The 19,770-nt window shown below is 38.0% G+C and overlaps 2 protein-coding genes across 7 annotated transcripts in view; one reads left to right on the forward strand and one right to left on the reverse strand.

Moving 5' to 3' along the window:
- CMSS1 (cms1 ribosomal small subunit homolog) overlaps positions 1–19,770 on the reverse strand; it is a 254,267-nt gene that overhangs the window by 172,395 nt on the left and 62,102 nt on the right. Inside the window, exon 2 of one of the 5 annotated variants that reach the window (XM_064467360.1) lies at positions 12,840–12,915. The exons of the other annotated variants lie outside the window; for them this stretch is intronic. Coding sequence (XP_064323430.1) covers positions 12,840–12,903 — 64 coding nt within the window. The 5' untranslated portion in view covers positions 12,904–12,915. The remainder of the gene's footprint in view (positions 1–12,839; positions 12,916–19,770) is intronic. 5 annotated transcript variants of the gene reach the window in all.
- Positions 1–19,770, forward strand: part of FILIP1L (filamin A interacting protein 1 like) — a 215,869-nt gene that overhangs the window by 135,834 nt on the left and 60,265 nt on the right. For both annotated transcript variants that reach the window (XM_064467250.1, XM_064467259.1), the window contains exon 6: positions 3,234–3,412. In XM_064467250.1, coding sequence (XP_064323320.1) covers positions 3,234–3,412 — 179 coding nt within the window. The remainder of the gene's footprint in view (positions 1–3,233; positions 3,413–19,770) is intronic.

Below are 19,770 nucleotides of genomic sequence, written 5' to 3' on the forward strand. Positions count from 1 at the left end.
CAAAAGAGAACCTAAATGCATCTTTTATCTGAGCAACAGGAAGAAACCGCAACATTAAAACAGCTCTGATGCAGCAGCTTATTTACTTGTCTCTCTTACCCTTTCATGTAAGCAGGTCACCCCAGGACACTACTGTTCTTTTACCCACTTTCATACTCCTCATTCCCCCTCCCTGCCCCTTTAATACACACCTTTCCTATTTCAAATACCAGTTTGTAACCCAAACGGCTGAGCTCAACACTGACAAAAGCACAACTGCAAAGGGAAAGGCACTGGCATTGCTCACTAAGAACTTCAAAAACCTGGAGTTACTACCTTTTCTCTTGCATACTTGCTGCTTGGATTACCACTTGAATCAACCCCTCATAGCCATTCAGTAAATACTCTAGAGCAAACAAAATCTACTGAACCCATAAAACACTGCTGGCAGGTCCCATACTCTTCGCCCAAATAGTGCAGAAGCAGGACTATTTTCTGTTTGGTTAATGTTGTTTGTGTTGATGACTAACGGTCATCTCCATCAGGAATTTATATTTTTGGAAACAGGAGTCATTTGATTTATGGTCAGCTTGTAATCAGAATTTTCAGTGTTCTCTTATGATAGCAATTTACACATCCCCTCAGGTTCTTATATGTACTTTTGAAGCAGTGGTCCAATCCATACAAATGCATCACCTTACTTTCTGAACCCCATCCAGAAAGACCACCTACTGAAAGAAATCAGAAGTTCACACCTTTGCCTTCTTCCCCACCTGACCTCGCAAAGGGCTGAGAACAGCAAGCACTATCATGCAAGGCTAATGATGCCCAGTGGATATCAATTTAAGACAGGGCCATAGCTGCGAACAGCACCGCATCAGAACTTCATCAAAACACAGGAGGCAGGTTGCTTTCTGAGAACAGCATATTTTCACCTGAAAGCATGACCTTTAGAAAGGCAAGTGTCAGAAGCTCAGGTGATGGTGCTTCATGCATCTGTGCAATAGATGTTCCAAAACACCATCTGAAATCTTGGCGGGGGAGGAAGGTTGATAAACCACACTGAAAATTCTTTCATTTTGGTAAATGAACTCATTCTGCTACCTGAACAAAAGATTTTTAGCTGTTGAAATTTTCACTTCTGATGGAAGAAGGGAGAGTATGGAAAAATTAAAAATAGCCAATTTTCTTCAACCTGACCTTTTAAGGTAATTCAGTTTTCAACCTCTGAAAAAAAGACTTAGAAAACACAGCCAAGAGATTACTGTATGAAGTGGCACTTGCTTACTAAGAAAGATTGCATACGCAAAGGTTTAGGTAAGAAATGGTTTCCCAAGAGAGGTCCTACTTCAGGATCATGATTTCAGAAAGCACTGACCTTGCTGGTGTAAAGTGTGAAAATTATGAATGAACAAGATGAAAAAAAACCCTCAACAGCCAGCTGCAAGAGCACCACGGAACACCCAGAAAGGACAGTCATAGGTTTCTTTATATTTTTTGATCATGCATGAAATGTGCTCAGCTATGTCGCAACAGAAAAGACACTCTCTAATGTCATAAGCAGAAAGAATGGGTAATTTTTAAAATGGTCCACATTTCTGTTGGAACATTTAGGACTCAAACCATCTTCAAAGTCTTGTCAATAGTTCCTTTTTCCTTATTCGTAACAGTTTCACAAAAAAATTTAACAATTATTTAAGAGAAACATAAGAGAATATATAAAGCTTAAAAAGAAGCTAAGGGAAGCAGGGGAAACTTGGAAGCCCGGGTAGAAATTGAGGATATTCTCATTCATTAAAAAAACTCATGTTTAGGCAAACCAGCTCTTCCTGTCATTGCTTCTATCAGCCAAACTGTGAATAAACATGAGGAAAAGATAATTAATCATACTCCTTGGAATTAGATTATCCAAAATAAGCACTGGCCCTAAGAATCTGAAGCCCCAGTGTTTCTTGTGGCACATGAAATTCCTTGTGGGGGAAATGCTGGAGAACCAGAACCAGCCTTGCTTCCCACACTGCCCATTTGTGAATTCTTTCCTATTAATAGAGTGAAGCACTGCAAAGCAGTTTGACCTACTGTGGTTAAAAGGAGACACTGGGCTTTGAGCTCAAAATTTCTCTTTTCCAAAAAGCATACGAGGAATCCTGTGTTGACCTGATGAGGGAGGCAGTCTCCACAGGGGAAGGGGCATGGGCAGGGAAGAAGGATTCTCACCAATACAGACTGTTCACAAGTCTTTAGAGGGCCTCCAGTGAGCACTCCTCAAACTAAAGCTAGATCAGTAATGCCTGAGGAGGAAAACCCATTCTGGTTTCATAAACACACACTTGCATAACTCAGTCACATATGGAATTCAAAATTATAACAGAATCCTCAGAATGATAATTTTTGCTCAGTTTGTGGAAATCATTTTGTTTAACAGCATAACTCCAGTGAACAGTTATGCCAATACTTCTGTGGTTTAGAAAAACTAAGAAGTTATTACCGAAACCTAAAATAGGTTATTTAAAATATCCCTACGTAATAATATTTAGAAGCTCAGCAGAAATCCTTGGGGGAGGGCTATAAAGGTTCTATGTGCAAGGCAAACCCCTTTAAAACGTGTGAAATTTGAGGAACAAAACAGGAAATGCCATCATTAAATAAAAATACTCCCAACCATTTCAAAATTTAGCACTTACTTATTCCAGAAACCCAGAGCCATGCTCAGTATAAGCATGGGAGGTAGGATCGTTTTCACTCTTGGCTCTATTACACATTTACTGTGAAACCAGAGGAAAACTGCTTTTTGATCTATCTGCCTACCTTAAAAGACAATTCAATGCTCTCATTTCCTATGCAGCTACAAATGAGGCAGCTATTTCTATTCAACCAAAAGTCAGTCTACTTCCATGTGAAGCAAAGGCTTCTTTTGCCAAAACATCTGTTTCTTTACCACAATGATGAACAAGAAAAGCATAGCCCTGGGAACAGTAACTGTTAATTAGTAGCTGTTGAGGATCAGTCGTGGCAGGAGGAGGAACAGAGGGTGACTGAGGGTCCTGCAAAACAGTACCTTACCTTATTTTTCTAATTTGTCAGAATTAGATTGACAGAACTAAATAACATTTTCCGAACAGATAGCAAAGAACCTGGCCATTAGGCTATTAAATGCATTTGATATTATTTAAGCCTCTCAAAATCTTTCATTACTGAAAGCCTGAGCAAGTAAGAGTTTCAAAAGACTTGAAGATTTTTTGCTTTTTTTGTAGCTTGACAAAGTTGTAGAGAAACAGAAAGAAACTCACAGACGAATGCTGGAGCAACTTCTCATGGTAGAAAAATCACACAGACAGACACTATATGAACTAGAAGAAGAAAAGAGGAAGCACAGCAAATACATGGAAAAAAGCGATGAGTTTACAAACTTACTGGAACAAGAATGTGAAAGGTAAGGTTACCTCTTGCCTTCGTACTAAGAAACACCTACAATTTAACATTACATCTAAGGATCTATCCTCCTTATTCTGCATCCACTAAAAATCAAATATTTGCTGAGTTGCGTTTTGTAAGTTCAGACTAATTACTTGGAAATATCAGTAGTGTCTACAGCTCCATCAGCAGGTGAGGTAGGTCAAACAGTTGGCAGATCTTCAGCACTGTGGCAGGAAAACAGGTACGTTATACCACAGAGAATACAGGGAGATATACAAATGCATGAAGTTATAACCAACATGAAGCAGGTGAACCTTTCAGCATATTTAAGAAGCTCAGTGTACGCTATAGTATACAAGTAACGGAATATGAAATCAGGCATGCAGCCTTTGACCGTAGAAGAGAAAGACACCACGAAAAGTAGGTGGTGTTTGAACAGACCACAGAAATACAGAGAGAGGAAGCAAAGGCAGAGGATAATTTACAGAAAGCTTTGAAAATAAGAACACCATGAAGTTCTCATATCAGGATTGGCATAAAAGCCATAAATCAAATTTAAAGTATAACCTAAAAGCACCACAGCTTGTTTAAGCACAGTGTGAGGGTTTCAATAGCAATTTTCAGAAGAAGGATTAAGAAAAATTTAATGTAATTTACTGTCTTTAAAAAAGCCACTTTAAACTGCGCCTTCTCTAAATCTGCAGTAAAACTGAACACATCCTGAGGAAAAAAACCCAAACAAAAAAAAAACAACCCACCCAAATCAAAGAATATTCCCTGGATAGCTACTCCAGAAGATAGGAGAATATTGTCTCTGTTTCCTTTCGCTTAGGAACAGCTTCCAGATGGAAATGTTTGGGTGTGAGAACGTCAAGCCTATTCTAAACTCACATTATGCATAGATAATTCCTCCCCTGCTTCGCCTGTGTAGCATCATGTTCCACGTATTTTGGCAGTATTCACCCTCTGCACTACACCTCTCTCTACAGGTCTATCAAAGATAGCACATATGCTTCCCACCAAGTACACAGCCATATTTAGGGATTGCAATTAAAGTGGCTGGAGAAAAAACGCTTTGCTTCTCAGAGAAATGTATACAGATGCAGGCAAGCACAGGCACACACCAAAAAGTACATACAAAGTCCTGTCACAAGGCAGAGAACTGATTTTTTTCTCTAAGAACTGTTTTTGTGAAACATCATCATATCAGGAACCAAAACCTGAGATGAATGGAAGTTTTCATCTCTGCTTCTTTTTCTCAAAAACTCATCTTTTGGAGACAAAGCTGCTAAAAGTGGCAATTTGTTACATCAGATATACATGCGTGAAAAGCTGCACAGAAGGAAAGACTAAGCATCAGTGTCCTTGCATTTTTTTTCTTGTGAAAACAGGGTAGGCATGGGATTAAGACTCTCTTACCTGCCCCTCCTCCATATTCCCCCCCAAGACGACTATAAAATGTTTACCACTTCTCTGCAACATTTAGTCTATTTGCCTGGAAAAAAGAAAAAAGCGGGGGGGGGAGGAATACTGAGGTGCCCAATGAGACCTTAGAAGATGTAATAATAGATTTCAGATTAAGCCTCAATTTTTGTATTTTCTTTGGAGGACGTATTTTATGTGGAAAACCTTAAGGGGGTGTGATGTCACATGTTGAGCTGATTCCAAAGTGTTTGCCAAGTAATGTCGCCATCAAGATCTCCATGCAATTACCTGCTATAACAACAAAAAAACCCACCAAAACAAAAAAAAAACCACCCCAAAACAAACAAACAAAAAAAACCAAATCCCCAAACCCACAACCAAAAAAACCCCAAACCCAAAGAAACCCCTCAGCTACTTAAGGCAGGCTCTTTCTATGTTAGCCTGCCTGACTTGACATTCAGAACACACACCCATATGCAGCAAAGTGACCTTTTTTCCCATTTCAAAAACCTTAGTCAAATTTACAGCTTCTCAGGATGTGAATTTTGCAGTTGAATTAAGAATAAATAGAACTCGACAACAACTTTCATACATAAAAGCAATGACAATTGAATTTTTGCTTCCTCCCCCAATTCAATTAAAAAAAATAAATTCAGAAAAGCATGAAGTATTCATCAATGAACTTTCTTCCTTTTTCACCCAGAAGCAATATTTTCTTCTAAGTGAAGAAGGGCATATACCATTCCTAACAGTATTTCAGCTTCAATCCAAATTCCTGAACTTCCATTCAATTAGTCAAAGAAGTGTCTTGCTTTTATCAAAGACCAAGACTACGGTATATGCTAAAGATATCCTTGAAGAGTACAGAATGCATGCAAGCCAAACAAAGTATAGGGATAATACACGATTATGTGACCAAAATAAAAGAACCTTCAATGTTATGGGACAGTGATGCTGAAGCACTGAAAACTACTCTTGACAGCAAGAATAGAGAAACTATCAGTCAGATCCAACTGTTACATATGAGACTGAATGTATTTTTAAGTAAGGAGGGAAAGAATTTCCTCTTTCTTATGTATGTGCTCAAGAACTAGAGAACTGAAGAATTCTTAAATGAAAAGTTTAGTGATGAATTGATTTATCAGATGATTGCCTTTTACAAAAAGTAGGCATGCCTCCATCTCTAGGGCCTTTCTGCCACCTTACTCCCTTCCATACATGGCATTTCTTATTAAAAGAGTTAAAACACATGTCTGGATCACGCAAAATATTAGCAGTCTTCACTGACTCAGTAAAACCCTTCACCTTAATCACTTGAGAACCCCTTTGACTTCATAGCAAGGCAACAAGACTAAGCCTGGCCTCAGCAAGTGTACATTGTCAGATTTGGGAGTTTAAGCTTATAACAGGACAAATGACAGCTTTCTAGATACGAGAACTGGATTAACATTTAACATTAACCCTTTAGGCATATTAAGCGTTTTTCTTGTTGCCAGCCAAAGCTAATCCTCCATAGTCTTGCTGTAGTTAAGACAGAAAGATTGGTCTTCCAAACTGAAGAGAGTCTCAACATTTAGCAACAGACATTTACCAGTTAAAGAACAATAAAATCATGCTACTGTAATTATATTTATTCATCTGCAGTCATATGTACTTTTAAAGCATGGAGCCACTCACAAACCCCTACCAAATAAGGAACAGTTTTGCGCAGAAAAGGAGCCCGATGGGCAACACCTGGATAGGTCTTTCCTGCACTTCAACATGAAGTGTACTCTGTGTGCAGATCAGAGAAACAAAAAGACAAACTACATGTGCATGGTAATGTATTAGATGAAGTCTGCTAGAGGCTAGAAGGGAAAATTTGATTTTATTGCTGGAGCCTAAAAGGAAGTGCAGCACTCAAATTCACAGGAACATAAAAAAAACTTCCAGCAGCTAGGATCAAAGACTACTAGGCACACCTGAAGAACCATAGCATAAAAGCCATTGAGCTTGTTTAGAAACTCTTGAATTTCATGGGGTTGGAGGATGGAGGGCAGGATAAAGGACTAGGAAGAATACTTACTTCAGATTAAAATGCAGATTCCACTCTATCTTCCCTGAGGATGTACCTACTTGTCCAAATATCTTTATCCACATTCCATATTTTTGCAGCAAAATTAAATAATAAAAGCTGATATTTTAGAGAACATTTTACATAGCTAAAACATGAAACTAGCAGGTTTCCCAGATATGCGCATTCCCTGTTTGAAAGCACATGCCATATGCAGGCAAGTATTTACCCATTTACATATTACTCTCCATCCCTCTTACACACACACACGAAAAAAAGAAACAGTAAAACAGTAAAATGATTGTCACTTACACAGCCCTTTTCCCAGTGTATCGGTGTGTCCCATCTTCAAACTTTCTATATACTATATATACTCTCAGCTATACAAAGGGTAAAGCTTTATTATGAACATATACTGGTAAAATACGTGAATGTTGTTCAACAGGACAGGAAAAGAATAGCAGTTTGCTAATAAGCAATGCAAATAGTTTTTTAAAGGCAATTATGATAAATGTTGCTCAGAGGGATTCAAATATTAGCACACAACTTTGCAGGTTGGTAGAGCAGCAGTAAGATCCTTAGTTTAAGGATCATCTATAAAGATGAGGGTTATTTTTCTACAGGGAGGAAAGCTATCAGAAGTTTTTGGTTTAGCTCTGAATTCACACTCAAAAGGCCATATAGAGAACACAGTCCAAAGAAGGAAAAAAAAAAACAACACAGTTGCTTACATATAAGATAATCCTAACATTTCCTAAAAGGAAACTTACTCCTTATGCTCTAAGCAAGTGAAAAAAAACAAACTCTATTCCACTGTGCCAGACATTTCTGCTTAAAACATCAAGTAAAGGGCATTTTTAGTATTAAAAGTTATTATTATACCCATCTGAGGAGTCTGCATTCACCAAGCTCAAATAAAATTGAACCTAACCTGCAAAAGTCTCACAACTGTAGTCTTTCTCATCTAACAAAACACCATAAAACACTGTCCTTGTTGCTCCAACTACTGCCACCCTCAATGTCAGCCAGTTAATATGACGTCTTGTTGAGTGACATGGGCTAAAAGGGATCTCTGGAGGTCTCCAGCACAGCCTGCTGAGCACAGGGCTAACTTCACAGTCACATCAAGCTGTTCAGACACCTGTACAGCTGACTATTGGAGATCTCCAAGGGAGAGTGTTTCTGCCTCTCTCTTCACCAGGAGACCCTTTCCCTCAGTTTCACTGTAGGCTTCATTCTGGTCTGGCTTCTGCCCCACATCCAACTAAAGTGCTCTCATTAAAGGCTCAGTAACATCCTTTCTGGCAAACCTGTGAACCTAATCCATCTTTCACTGTCTCTGATCTTTTGGCTGCCTTGGACCCAAATGAGCTTTCAGCATTTGCTTGCCATCTTACCCGAACAGTTTCTGTGACAGCAGCTGGACTAATTTCTTTAAGTGTTTCCACAGTGTACTGAGTTGGAAACTACTCGTCCACCTCTACTCTGTCCATGGAACCCCACAGGTCTTATTCTTTAGGTCTTCTCTTCATCCACTCTCTGCACTTCTCCTCAAAGCCAGCCACCATCTCTATACTGATGACTCAAGTCTACTCCAACCACCACCACCACAACAAATCTCACCATTTGTGAGCAACCTGCTATCATCCCCAACTCCATGAAACTAGAAGGGAACAGTCTTTTATCCCCCTGCCCTTGTCTTCATCCTTAAGATTCTATAATACCTCAGTTCTTAAAATTGGGGTAACAAACTCATACTGCTTGTCATACACAAATGTAGAAAGGCTCAAGTAGAAAATATAAGTCTCTCAAATTCTTCATAGCACTCCCAAGGAAGAAAAAAAAAAAACAACCCACAAACAAACAGCCCACAAACAAACAAACAAAAAAACCACATTAAAAAAACCAAAAGACCTCACACATAAATAAACCAAACATATCTTTCTGTCCACCAAATAACCAAATCCTTTTCCAGGCCCTCAATTAAAAATTTTTTAAAATAATTTCCCCATTAGCTATTTCACCCCTCTATGTCTCTTCACCAGATGCACTCTCATTATGGCGTTAAGGCCATGTATGTCCTTTTGTGTACCTTTACAGTATATTCTTACCTTCTCATGAAATTTTAATACATGGACTAAACATCACATTAAAAACATACCAAAATTAAATAATGTTATATTATAATACTGTTAATGTATTAAGAAATGTGTTTCCATAGAACTAAGCACTTTAGATTAAATGGTTTCGGAATATTTTTTTTTTTTAATTGTTGAATTGTTAGATGAAAGTAATTGCTACACACAGTATGTCAAGCGAGCGATACCTGAAAACTGGGACAGGGCATCAAGGAGAAAAGGTACCATTTCGGTTAAAAGGCCAAGTGTGTTAGCATGTTGTCAGCGTAACATTGCTGTACTTCAATTCTGACACATTCACACATTGGAATAGCAATATATTGCGTGCCCAGCTCTGGAAAACTCAATATTTTATAACAGTGGGTATAATTACTATTTGCTGTTTTTCTTAATGAAGCCAATTAAATATTATAAGAAGCAGGATCTTATCTTTATAGAAAGCTACAGTAAAAATAAACACTGTCGACTTATTTATTCTACATGTGTTACCAGCAGTTTTTAATTTCATGCACACTGAACTATTGTTGTAGATTGCATTGTACTCAAATGTAATCATTTCCTTTTAGCTTTCTGGCAATGAGTTCTATATATTACATATGCCTGAGACTATGTCTTGCAAGTTGTGAAATGGATGCCAGATCTCTGTACATTTGACCTTTTTCATGGGTATCTAGTGTTTTGTAGGTGAATAAGAGAGACCCACCACAAGCAAAACATTAGCGTTCTTATTCTGCATTACACCCCAATGGGACAGTCCCACTAATAATACCACTGAGGCACAAAGACAATCTCAAGGAAGTGATGTACACAGATTACTTACCTCATGCTCGTACGTGAAAAACTATGTTCCATTGCACTACATAACTTTCAACAGATGTTGTGAAATCAAACCCTTGTCAAAATTCAAGGATTCAAAGACTTCAACAGTTTCTGTGCATGCTGGAAGGTTAAAATACTTTAAAGCAAATAAATCAGTAAAAACCAGGTTAACAAAGGGATTTAAATAAAAACCCAAACAGTTAAATAAGGTCACATTATGTTTATTCAAAGCAAAGATAAAGAATAAATATGAATAGAAACAGGGCTTTCACTCAGTGTTAACACAACTGAGAAATTCTTTAGATCCGTGGTGCAATTCTAAATTATTCCACCTACTGTAATCAGGAAGCAGATGCAAGATCTAGGTGATAATCATTTCTCATGCAACTCCGCTGGCATTGGTGGAATAACAGAGAAAAGTGAGGCTCATATTTATTTTCCCTAAAACCTGAGCACATAAGATGTCTGTTCACTGCTTCATGCACACCGTCATGACTACCAACTGATACTATCATTGTGTACTTTGAGGCTGGAGAGGTCACAATGAAAAACATTAGTCAAACTATGTTCTCCTACACTGCTACCCTCTTTCCCCTCACAAGTGGGGAAGGGGATGGTCATTGCCATATGCCCTCCCTTCAAAAGGGCGTAAATTGTCCTGGAAGGGATGATCATGAAAAACCACCCTGGTGGTAGCCTTGGTCAGCACTTTTAACTGTAGTGTCAGAGCTCAAAGGGAAAGATGATCTTCCTAAGCCGGCAAGTCTCACAGTATTTATGGCTCTTGTAAATCAATACCAGCTCCACATATTCTGTTTGGAACCTGACCAGTGACCAGCGCAGACAACGAAGCACTGGCCAAATATGCTCATGGTGAGGCACTGCCCTCAGGAAAGGGGCACTCGGTCTAGTTACCAATTTACATTTCCAAATAAGACTTAGTGCACTGCTCCATGTGCAGCCCTGCATAACTAGTCTAATCATAAGCAACAATAGAAGTGGATGACTGCACCAAGACCTGTGACCAAAAAAAGACACGGTGCACTTCTGATTCATTGCAGGGTGGGGCTGTGGGAGAGGGAGAAATTGGCACAGGATTTTGTAACTGGAGTTTGAAAAGAAAACACACAACATCAGACAGAGAAAAATCTATAAATCGTTCTTCGAGATAGAAAGTTTGACACTATCATAAGTTTCCAGAACAAACTCTTACTATGGGAAAAGATACAGCCCTGTTCGAGTGTGGAGGAGGAAGAGAAGTCTCAAGTTAAGATCTTTCTCGTGGCAGAAAAATTTAAGTGACTTATATGTGCTATAATTAGTTTCATTTCTTAAGAACAGGCAAGAGGAAAATGGCCGTGAGAACTGAGAATGCAGGTCACACATCGGCTACCAAGACCTGTGGTCTAAACTCATAACCAAGTTTCCCATGGCATACTATGAGCTTCGGTGCATTTATGCCCAGCTACAAAATCTGTGATCATTATATACATACCTGAAAGAAGCATGCATGGGAGCCTGAAGCAGTTTAAGAAAAATGTCACAGCCTCAGTCACTGTGCTAAGACAGTAATTTTAAACAGAGAATAAACAAGAAAATCAGCACCACTAAATCTGTTGAGAACAGAGATTACTGGAAAAAATTGTTATAAACAAACATCAAAATCTTCTTACATGACAATTTTGATTTTCACAGAAGTACATTATTTTTCTGTTTCTTGAGCCTGAAACTGTATAACCTTTCAGGAAAACACCACACACTTGGATAAGGTAACACATAACCTATTCAGTGTCTGAAGACCAAAAGTATGAATACATTGAAAAAGTATGTTCAATATTTGAACCTTTCTGCGAAGATGACTGGAAAAAAGCCACAGCATATGTATAAATTCAGAAAAAAATTAAAAGGTCAGGAGGGACATAGGAACTTTCGTTTTTAAAATTTCTGTTTTGGACTCCTGTGTGGTGGGGTGGGGTTTTGGATGGCTCAGAGTAGGAAATCGGGGTAATAGGAAGTAGATATAAGAAAAACCATTAGATCATCTAGTCTCATCCCTGACAACAGAGGGCTGTTCTCCAAACATACTGTTGACAGTTTTGCTTCTCATTTCAAATATCCAAAATACAGAAATTTCTCAATCCTTGTAGAACTGTTCTATAAAAGTTGCTTTGTCATAAATAAAATTATACTTTTCTAATCATTCCATAATTCATTCTCTTTAACAATTCAATACGGTCCTTCCTGATAAGACTGCTACTCTATTGAAAGACTTTTAGATACTTGGCTAAGACTGAAAAAGAAGCCTAAGGCACCCATTTTCATCACAGACACAGACCCGGCTGAGATCCATAGCAGATAAACTGTAAAATGAGAGTTTGAGTGGGCTGCAGCAAGGTCTGCTGCTTAAGGACGATTCTGAATGGGGAACTGCTCACTCCCCTTCCACAGCAGGTCTCAACTGTGCACCCCTCGGGATAAAAACCCGATGCAAACAGTCCCTTTGAGGCATGATTTGAAGGGACTCCAAAGGCTGAGCAGGCAGAGAGACTTAACCAGTCCCTTCACCCTCCCACACAAAAGCTTGTATTGGGGAACACAACTGGTAAAAGCTAGAGCTTGTAGAGATATACTGATAACAGAAGGCTCCAGCACTAAAGGCCATCACTTGACCATTGACAACATTAATTTTCAAGCAGAAGAAAACCCAAAACCAACAGTTTTGATGGGATCATTGTCATCAGGCTACTGAAAGGGGAAAGGGGAAGTATTTTGCCACAGAAAAGTTTTATTCCTCCCCAAAATAGGAGATTAAAAGTGCCAAAGGGACAATAATACTGAAAACACCCAGACAGCTAACTGATTTGTGTCTGCCAAATTCGGCCTAGCATCGCATCAGTTACCTTCTCCCAGACTCTACCTTTGCCAAGAGCATTGGAGAAGAAGGGAAACTCACTGAATCCAGAAATGTGGTTGGTTTCAAATGTGCATATAAGCTTAACGAGATATACCTTGCACAGGTCTGCTCTCATTCTCTGCCCAAGATATTCCTAGCAGCTTCAGCGGAGACAGCATCAGGTTGTGGCACTGCAAAAGAAAAATCACTGAAACTGCCCTTTGGAACAATGCCTTGTTTATTTCCTTGCCAATGCCTTTAAAGTTACACATTTTGCTTGAAATTATGAGAGCCGATTAAAAACCTGCAACTTGAACAGAGCTCTTCACTTTTAAAACCAGAATCTTGCCTCTTATACACTACTCGGAAATTCCTTTGCCTCAGCACTTTGATTCACAGTATCTTTAAGTCACTGGGGAAAGACACATGCCCCACAGACATTACCCAGGTATAGGTAACAAAACAGTTGGTTTTTTTGAATTGTCCTTCCATTTCAATCACAACTGTTACCATCTCACTTGCGCTTCCTTAACACACTATGCTAGCCTCCTTCTTCCTCACAGCTTGGGAAAAGACCTGAACAAAACCAGACAATCCTGAGGAAAACAAAAAAAAAAAAACTAGCAGAAATGGAGACTGTGCACCCTCCTCTCCCTTCAACTTGATTTGTATGCTAAGAATTTTAGGATTATTAGAAAATTCTTAGGACTGTAAACCTTATTCTGACACATAAGTTTATGACTACTAAGATGACTTTTAAGAATGTTCAGATCCTACAATTTGCATTTCAGTCAGCAGGAAATTGGGACATCGTTTATTCAGATGTTTAGACACGATTTCACATGTTTCTCATTTAAAAATTTATCTTATATCCAACTGGGGAACTGAGAAGCAAGACATATTCCCTGAAATCTTAAAATTCTCCCTTTTTTTCAATAGTCTTGCCAGCTAAACTCTGGATGTCTTCGCATTCTGTCAGACAGGAGAATGAGTCAGTCTGTCCCTAACTGGCCTTCTAAAAAGGAAATTGAGAAGTTTGATGACATATTTGGATAAACACACTCACTGGATAAAGTTACTTAACTTTTTATAACTCTTAAGTTTGTTATAAACCTTCAAAATCCTTATAGACTAGATTTAAGTATAGCCAATAAAAACTATAGATTATAAACAAACTTAATTAAAACCACTATATTAAAACTCGAAGGACCTTGTAAACATGCTCATCAAAGCTTTATCATTGAAATACAGCACCACATCCATAAATTTATGTTATTAATTGCTAGTCATCCACATCTCTAATTGAAATATCAGCCCTATATAGATCATCTTTGGTTCAGAACCCAGTTTTCTCATGGTCTCTGAGCACAATATAACAGCCAACACTGCAGCTCTGACTGAAGGAGCAACAAATAAACCCAGTGTTTATACAGTTCAAGTCTCCTAAAAACACACAGTGAAGACTATTGGTATCATCTGTATGCGCTTTAGGTCTCCCCGAGTGTAGTATTTAGCCTAGAAATAAAAGATGGTTGAAATCTACAGTACTGAACCTATAGAAGAGCACAAATACTGAGCAGATTTAGCTTCCTAAGCCGTCAGTTTACCAAAGGGTAAGGAGATCTAAAATACCATTTTGGAAAGCATCATTTCTTGCAATAGTGAACATCCAACAGCATGGTATGTAACTCTGACTTTTATTAAAGGAATGTACTGTACAGATTCAAGATCCTGACCTCAATGAATTCCCATCTTCTTTACCTCTGTATTAACTTCAGATGCAAAGAACAAAAAGAAGGCATTCCAATGCAAAGAAAGAAGGCATTCTAAACAACAGAGCCTTTACTAGTTTCATAAAATAAAACATTTATTTTACATGAATTACATATCAAGCTGTTTTCTATACATGCTTATAAGCATTATCAAATTTTAAGATTTGTCTGGTCTAAATTTCTTGTCTGTAACCAATCTTAAAAATAAGCTAATTTAATATCATTTCAGATTTCACTGCCAGCATTTCATTAAAGTGTGTAGTCTAATGCTTGCGTATGTAAAGATCTGAGTCTCAAAACAGCATACAAAACCTTGCCCTCAGGTATTCTGATTACTAAATGCAAAGATAATTGGTTTTACAACACCCAGGAGGCATCCAGAGCATTTCTTGGAGAAAACTGAGAAGTAGCGTTCACAATAAAAACAACAAAATATAAAGGAATTTACAAAGTGCTTGGAGACAAAATTAGTTTTTTAACCACCTGACTACACGACTGTTTCCATGGCTACATCTTTGAAATGGTCCTAGTACCAAGGCACAAGTTCAGGCAGTAAAGTAGCATTTCAGTAAGTAGTTGAGAAAATGATGCAGGAAGAAAAGGTTCAGTTTTTATTAGCCTGTGGAAAGACTTTTGGAATAGGATGCACAAGCTCTACCTAAAATAAAGCAAAAATTGGCTGCTGGTATTTAAGTTTGAAATTAAGATGGAGACTGTTTAAACATAGCAGAAAGTTGGCAGGTACAAAGGCATGCACAGTTCAGGATGACACATCAATTAGGGATGCAATCATTAAATCTCTGTATTCTTGGAAATAAAGCATTGAAGTAGTTAATGAAGTTTGACAGGAAATAGCAAAGCTCTGTATAACCAAACAGCATTTCAACCAAGCAGAGTGTTTTGGGTTTTTTTTTTTTTTTTAAGAAACAATACAAACAAACAAACAAAGACAGCCAAAGATCAAGGATGCAAGGACTCATATACAGATGCAAGGGCTCATATACAAATGCAGGTCCAAGAAAAGAATCCAGCATAAAAACAAACTGTCTAGTTTTAAATGTGGACATGGACAGAGCGTGCTTCTCAGAGTGTGTAAGAAGAAAACATTCAGAGGAATATGATTATAGTGTTGATAAAGTGTTTAAATCAGAATGAGAGACCTAATTATGCCAATATAGGACCTGTACAGCTGTTACAAAACAAGGAAAGCAGAAAAGTGGAGAGACTGAAATAAGATAAATGTATTTAACTCTGTAAAAGCATATCTAGACTTTCTGTGGATTGAAGCTCTATGTAAAGAGATAATCATATAAATACTAGACTACTGACCATCAGTCCAAAATAATGACACTTACCACATAGTGATGAGAGGTGGAAAGGGCAGTATTAAAGGGAACCTGCAGTTATTTTTACATGCTGGATAAACATCACACTAGAGTATAACAGAGAATAACTATTTAAATACTCAACCTTTTTGTAAAGCATCTAATCAAAAGTTTCAACAGCAGGACCAAGTTATGGGTTTTGTTCCTACTACACCCATGAACTAGTCCATACCGTAAATGTTGAAAAGACAGAGATAAGTTCTCAAATTCAACCTTTCTGAGGTAAAAGGGAAAACAAAACCCAACTATTCTATCTAACTTTACGTGGGATAAACACAAAACACTAATTGAAACTAATTAAGCAGAGCATCTAAAAGAGTACATCCCTTGAAGGCACCACAGATAAAATTTAACAACAACAAAGCAGATACCATCAGCAAATCAAAAGCAACTAAAATACTCTCCCCACAGCCAACTAAGCAGTTTAACAGCAGATTAAAATAAATTCAGTTTAAAGACATCTTAAAAGGGAAAATATGTGCAAACAAAAATAACATACGAGAAATAGAAATGCTGGTACGTTAAAGTCCTTCCATCGAAAGTGGGAAAAGTCTGCATCCTACTCAAAGTGGAGAACACTGAATTGCTCTGGACATCCTTCTCCTCTGAACACTGAGGCATAAAATTAATTTGGTTCATTTGACACAACCTTAGTTCTTTTTCATTTGTACTTTTCCCTAACTGACAGCATTGGATCCCACTGTGTGGGAAGTCAAGGAGATTTTCATGTTAGACTCTATGGAGAAAGAGTCTGTGAAGCCGTCTGAAGCTGAGCGGATAGTAGAAAAAGCTTTAGATCAAACTTGTACAACACAACGCAATAAGCCTATTAGCACCCTCCCAGGACTAAATGGTATTTAAGTGTTCTAGAAGAACTTGCATGAGAAACCGATGAACTATTAGCTAGTGGATAATTTCTCCTTAAAGAAAGCCAGAGAAACAGGAAGCAGTACTGATTTTTTTAGCAAGGGATTCCAGGAATAACTCAAGACCAATCCATTTGATTCACCAACTGATTAGTAGAAACTATAGTAAAGAAAAGGACTGACAGATATCAGGGAAATGTGAAATACTCCAGCCAATTGAGAGGAAAGCAGAATCACATGCCAAGTCTGCTCTCCTTCCCCATCTGTCCTAAAACTCAGCAATGCTTTGCCCTTCTATCCTCCTGTTAATCCTGGTATCTGCGCTGAAGCAAGACTAACTGAGCTCACAGCAGTTCATTTACCCCTTTCCCGGCATGAGTAAGTTTTTCATGCACTTTGACGTGCATAAAAGCAAAAACTCAAGGGTCTGACTAGTTGCTTAAAATTGTTTGAAACAGATGTTTACAAAGGCCAATTTTTAATTGAGTTTTGTATGGCTGTGAGCCTATCAATCATCATCCCATTTTCTCATCCCTCAGCTAATTTCAAATGAAATGCAAGAACGAAGCAAAGACCTCTAAATTATGAAATGCCTACAGGGTTCTTGAAAACAGATATCTTTTAGTGTCCAGGATATTAAGCAAGAGTCCAGTTTGACCCTGGTAAAACATTGCATAAAAACTTTCTGTTCATCCTAACAGGGGGAAAGCCTAGCAGCTCACACGTTATTGGACACTTAAAAAAAAAACAGCCATGAAACAGACTTCCATAATTAATTTTGTTTCACTATACAAACAACTTTTTCCACAGCAAATAATGCTGTTTTTACAAACCTTATGGAAACAGATGCCTATCCTTACTGCACCCAAATGAAGAAGTCAAGTTGGAATCTTGATTTGCTATTGCAAAAGCTGAATATTTGGATAGTTGTAGAACATCACAATCTTCACCCATGCTTAAGTCCCCTGAAAATATCTATAATTAAATAATTTGTCAAATTTTCAAGAAATAAGTACTAGAACGTGGGGTCATAGTTTCAAAAGAGCTCAGGCATGTAGCCTTCACCCTCTTAACAGAACTGCAGCCAGACTTCCCAGTGCATTCAGGCATGCAGCAGTTCATAACAATAATGGGGAGAAAAATGAAGATGTTGAGCTCACTGGAACAGTTAGGCTTTTAAAAATTTTTCCCAATAAAGCAGAGCTCTCCTCCCTCCAAGAACAGAAGGACAGGCTGTTTGTTTTTAAAACAAAAATACTAAAAATATCTTCAATTACATTTAACATAGAAAGAGCTGGAAAGAACATACCACAAGCCCTTATCAGTTGAATCTACAAAAAAGCGTGATAAGGCAAAATGTATATAATGAAAGTTTAAGACACTGAAATACCTTCAAGAACTAGGACACAGGAGTAACTTGGATCCCAATACAAGACAACACTGAGACAACAAATGCATCAGAAAACCCATTTGAACACCACTTTCTCATAGCATCCAGTCCTCTACCTTAATTCTTTAAGGAACTTCTCCTCATGTTATCTTGTTTGTTCAGCTGTTAAAATTACAGCAGGAAAGGGAAAAGCCGATGATTTGCTGTATAACACTAAAGAAGTTGTTACACTTCCTTATTTAACACAAACACCTCACTTTCCTCAGGCGTCAAATGGAATGACGACACAACACCGTAACTCATTACTGGTGCCAAGTCTTATTCACCGTCATTGCATTCAGGACAAATACATAAGACAAGAGAGTATGTACAACTAGGCACTCCAGTTCATGAAATATATACTAAGCAGACATTCCTATGAAAGCACTGCGCCTTGGTTTCTTTTGTTTTTTTTAATAAGTTTATTCTATTTAATCTATCTGTCCTCAGATACCCTCGTCCTTAGTATTAAAATCATTCAATTTTATTTCCTTTTTGGTTCTTGTCATCAGCTCTACAAAGAGCACTTATTTTTGCAGTCGTCATGGCAAAACATGTATTTTTGGTTGCAGCCCAGAAAGAATCCTAACCTTCATTTTCCCTTCAGATAATGGTTCCATTTCTCCATTCTTATACAAGGTATCCAGACTACCTTGTAACAGCTGTATTACCCTTACCTTTTAGTAAGCTTACTTAACATGGAGCAAGTTTTGCCATCCTAGCACTCATATTCCCCTCTCTCCTTTCGACTGTAGCTGTAAAATTACAATCAGAAACAAAATGTAAACTTGGTTCCATGTTTGACATTAAAGGCCTGGTTCAGCTTATAGATGAAGACATCTAAAGTAAATGACTTCGTTTGGATGCCTCTGCTGTGAGGCAGGGACCTAAGCTCCCAGCACTGTCCGTGAAACGTACTCGTGACGGATCCACTCAAATGACTAAGAGATACGTGTGTTCACACGGACTAAAATCCCACTCCAAAAGCAGTAACTTCTAGGTAACTCAGCTAGTGTCAGTACTCCTTTCTGTACCCACTCTTTGAATAGGCAATTTGAAAGATAAATTTTTACTGCACTGTTTACTTCATTTATAACACATTTTCAGCAGTTTCTTGTACCCCTCCCTCACGAGCCAGTATTGACCACTGACCCAGTTTAACCATTGCACACCTATTACATCTGCCCATTCAGATTTCTTAAGATTCTACTTCCATTTACACAGACTTCACATTTCAGTTCTAAAGGAGGAAGAAAATTAATTCATCAAATGGAGGAAAAAAAGAAAACAAAAAACAAAAAACCCAAATAGCAAAATCCCAGAAATATGTGGAAATTACAGGTTTTATAGAACCCACTAACTTCCATTCTGCACTCTGAGTTTGGAGCAAGCGTAACACGATGAGCAGATATGCAATGTACGGTGAAAGCTGTGTCAGTTTTCACAAGGATACACTTGGCATAAAGGATAAAATGGTTAGGAAATTGGTGCTAAACCCACACGGTTAAAAAAGAGAAATGTGAGAAAGGAAAAAAAAAGTTCTTAGATTACTGCTGTCTCTTCTCATTACTCAGGTTGGGATACCCCTATTTAT

The sequence above is a fragment of the Phalacrocorax carbo genome, chromosome 1, assembly GCF_963921805.1.
Source record: "Phalacrocorax carbo chromosome 1, bPhaCar2.1, whole genome shotgun sequence".
Lineage (NCBI taxonomy): Eukaryota > Metazoa > Chordata > Aves > Suliformes > Phalacrocoracidae > Phalacrocorax > Phalacrocorax carbo.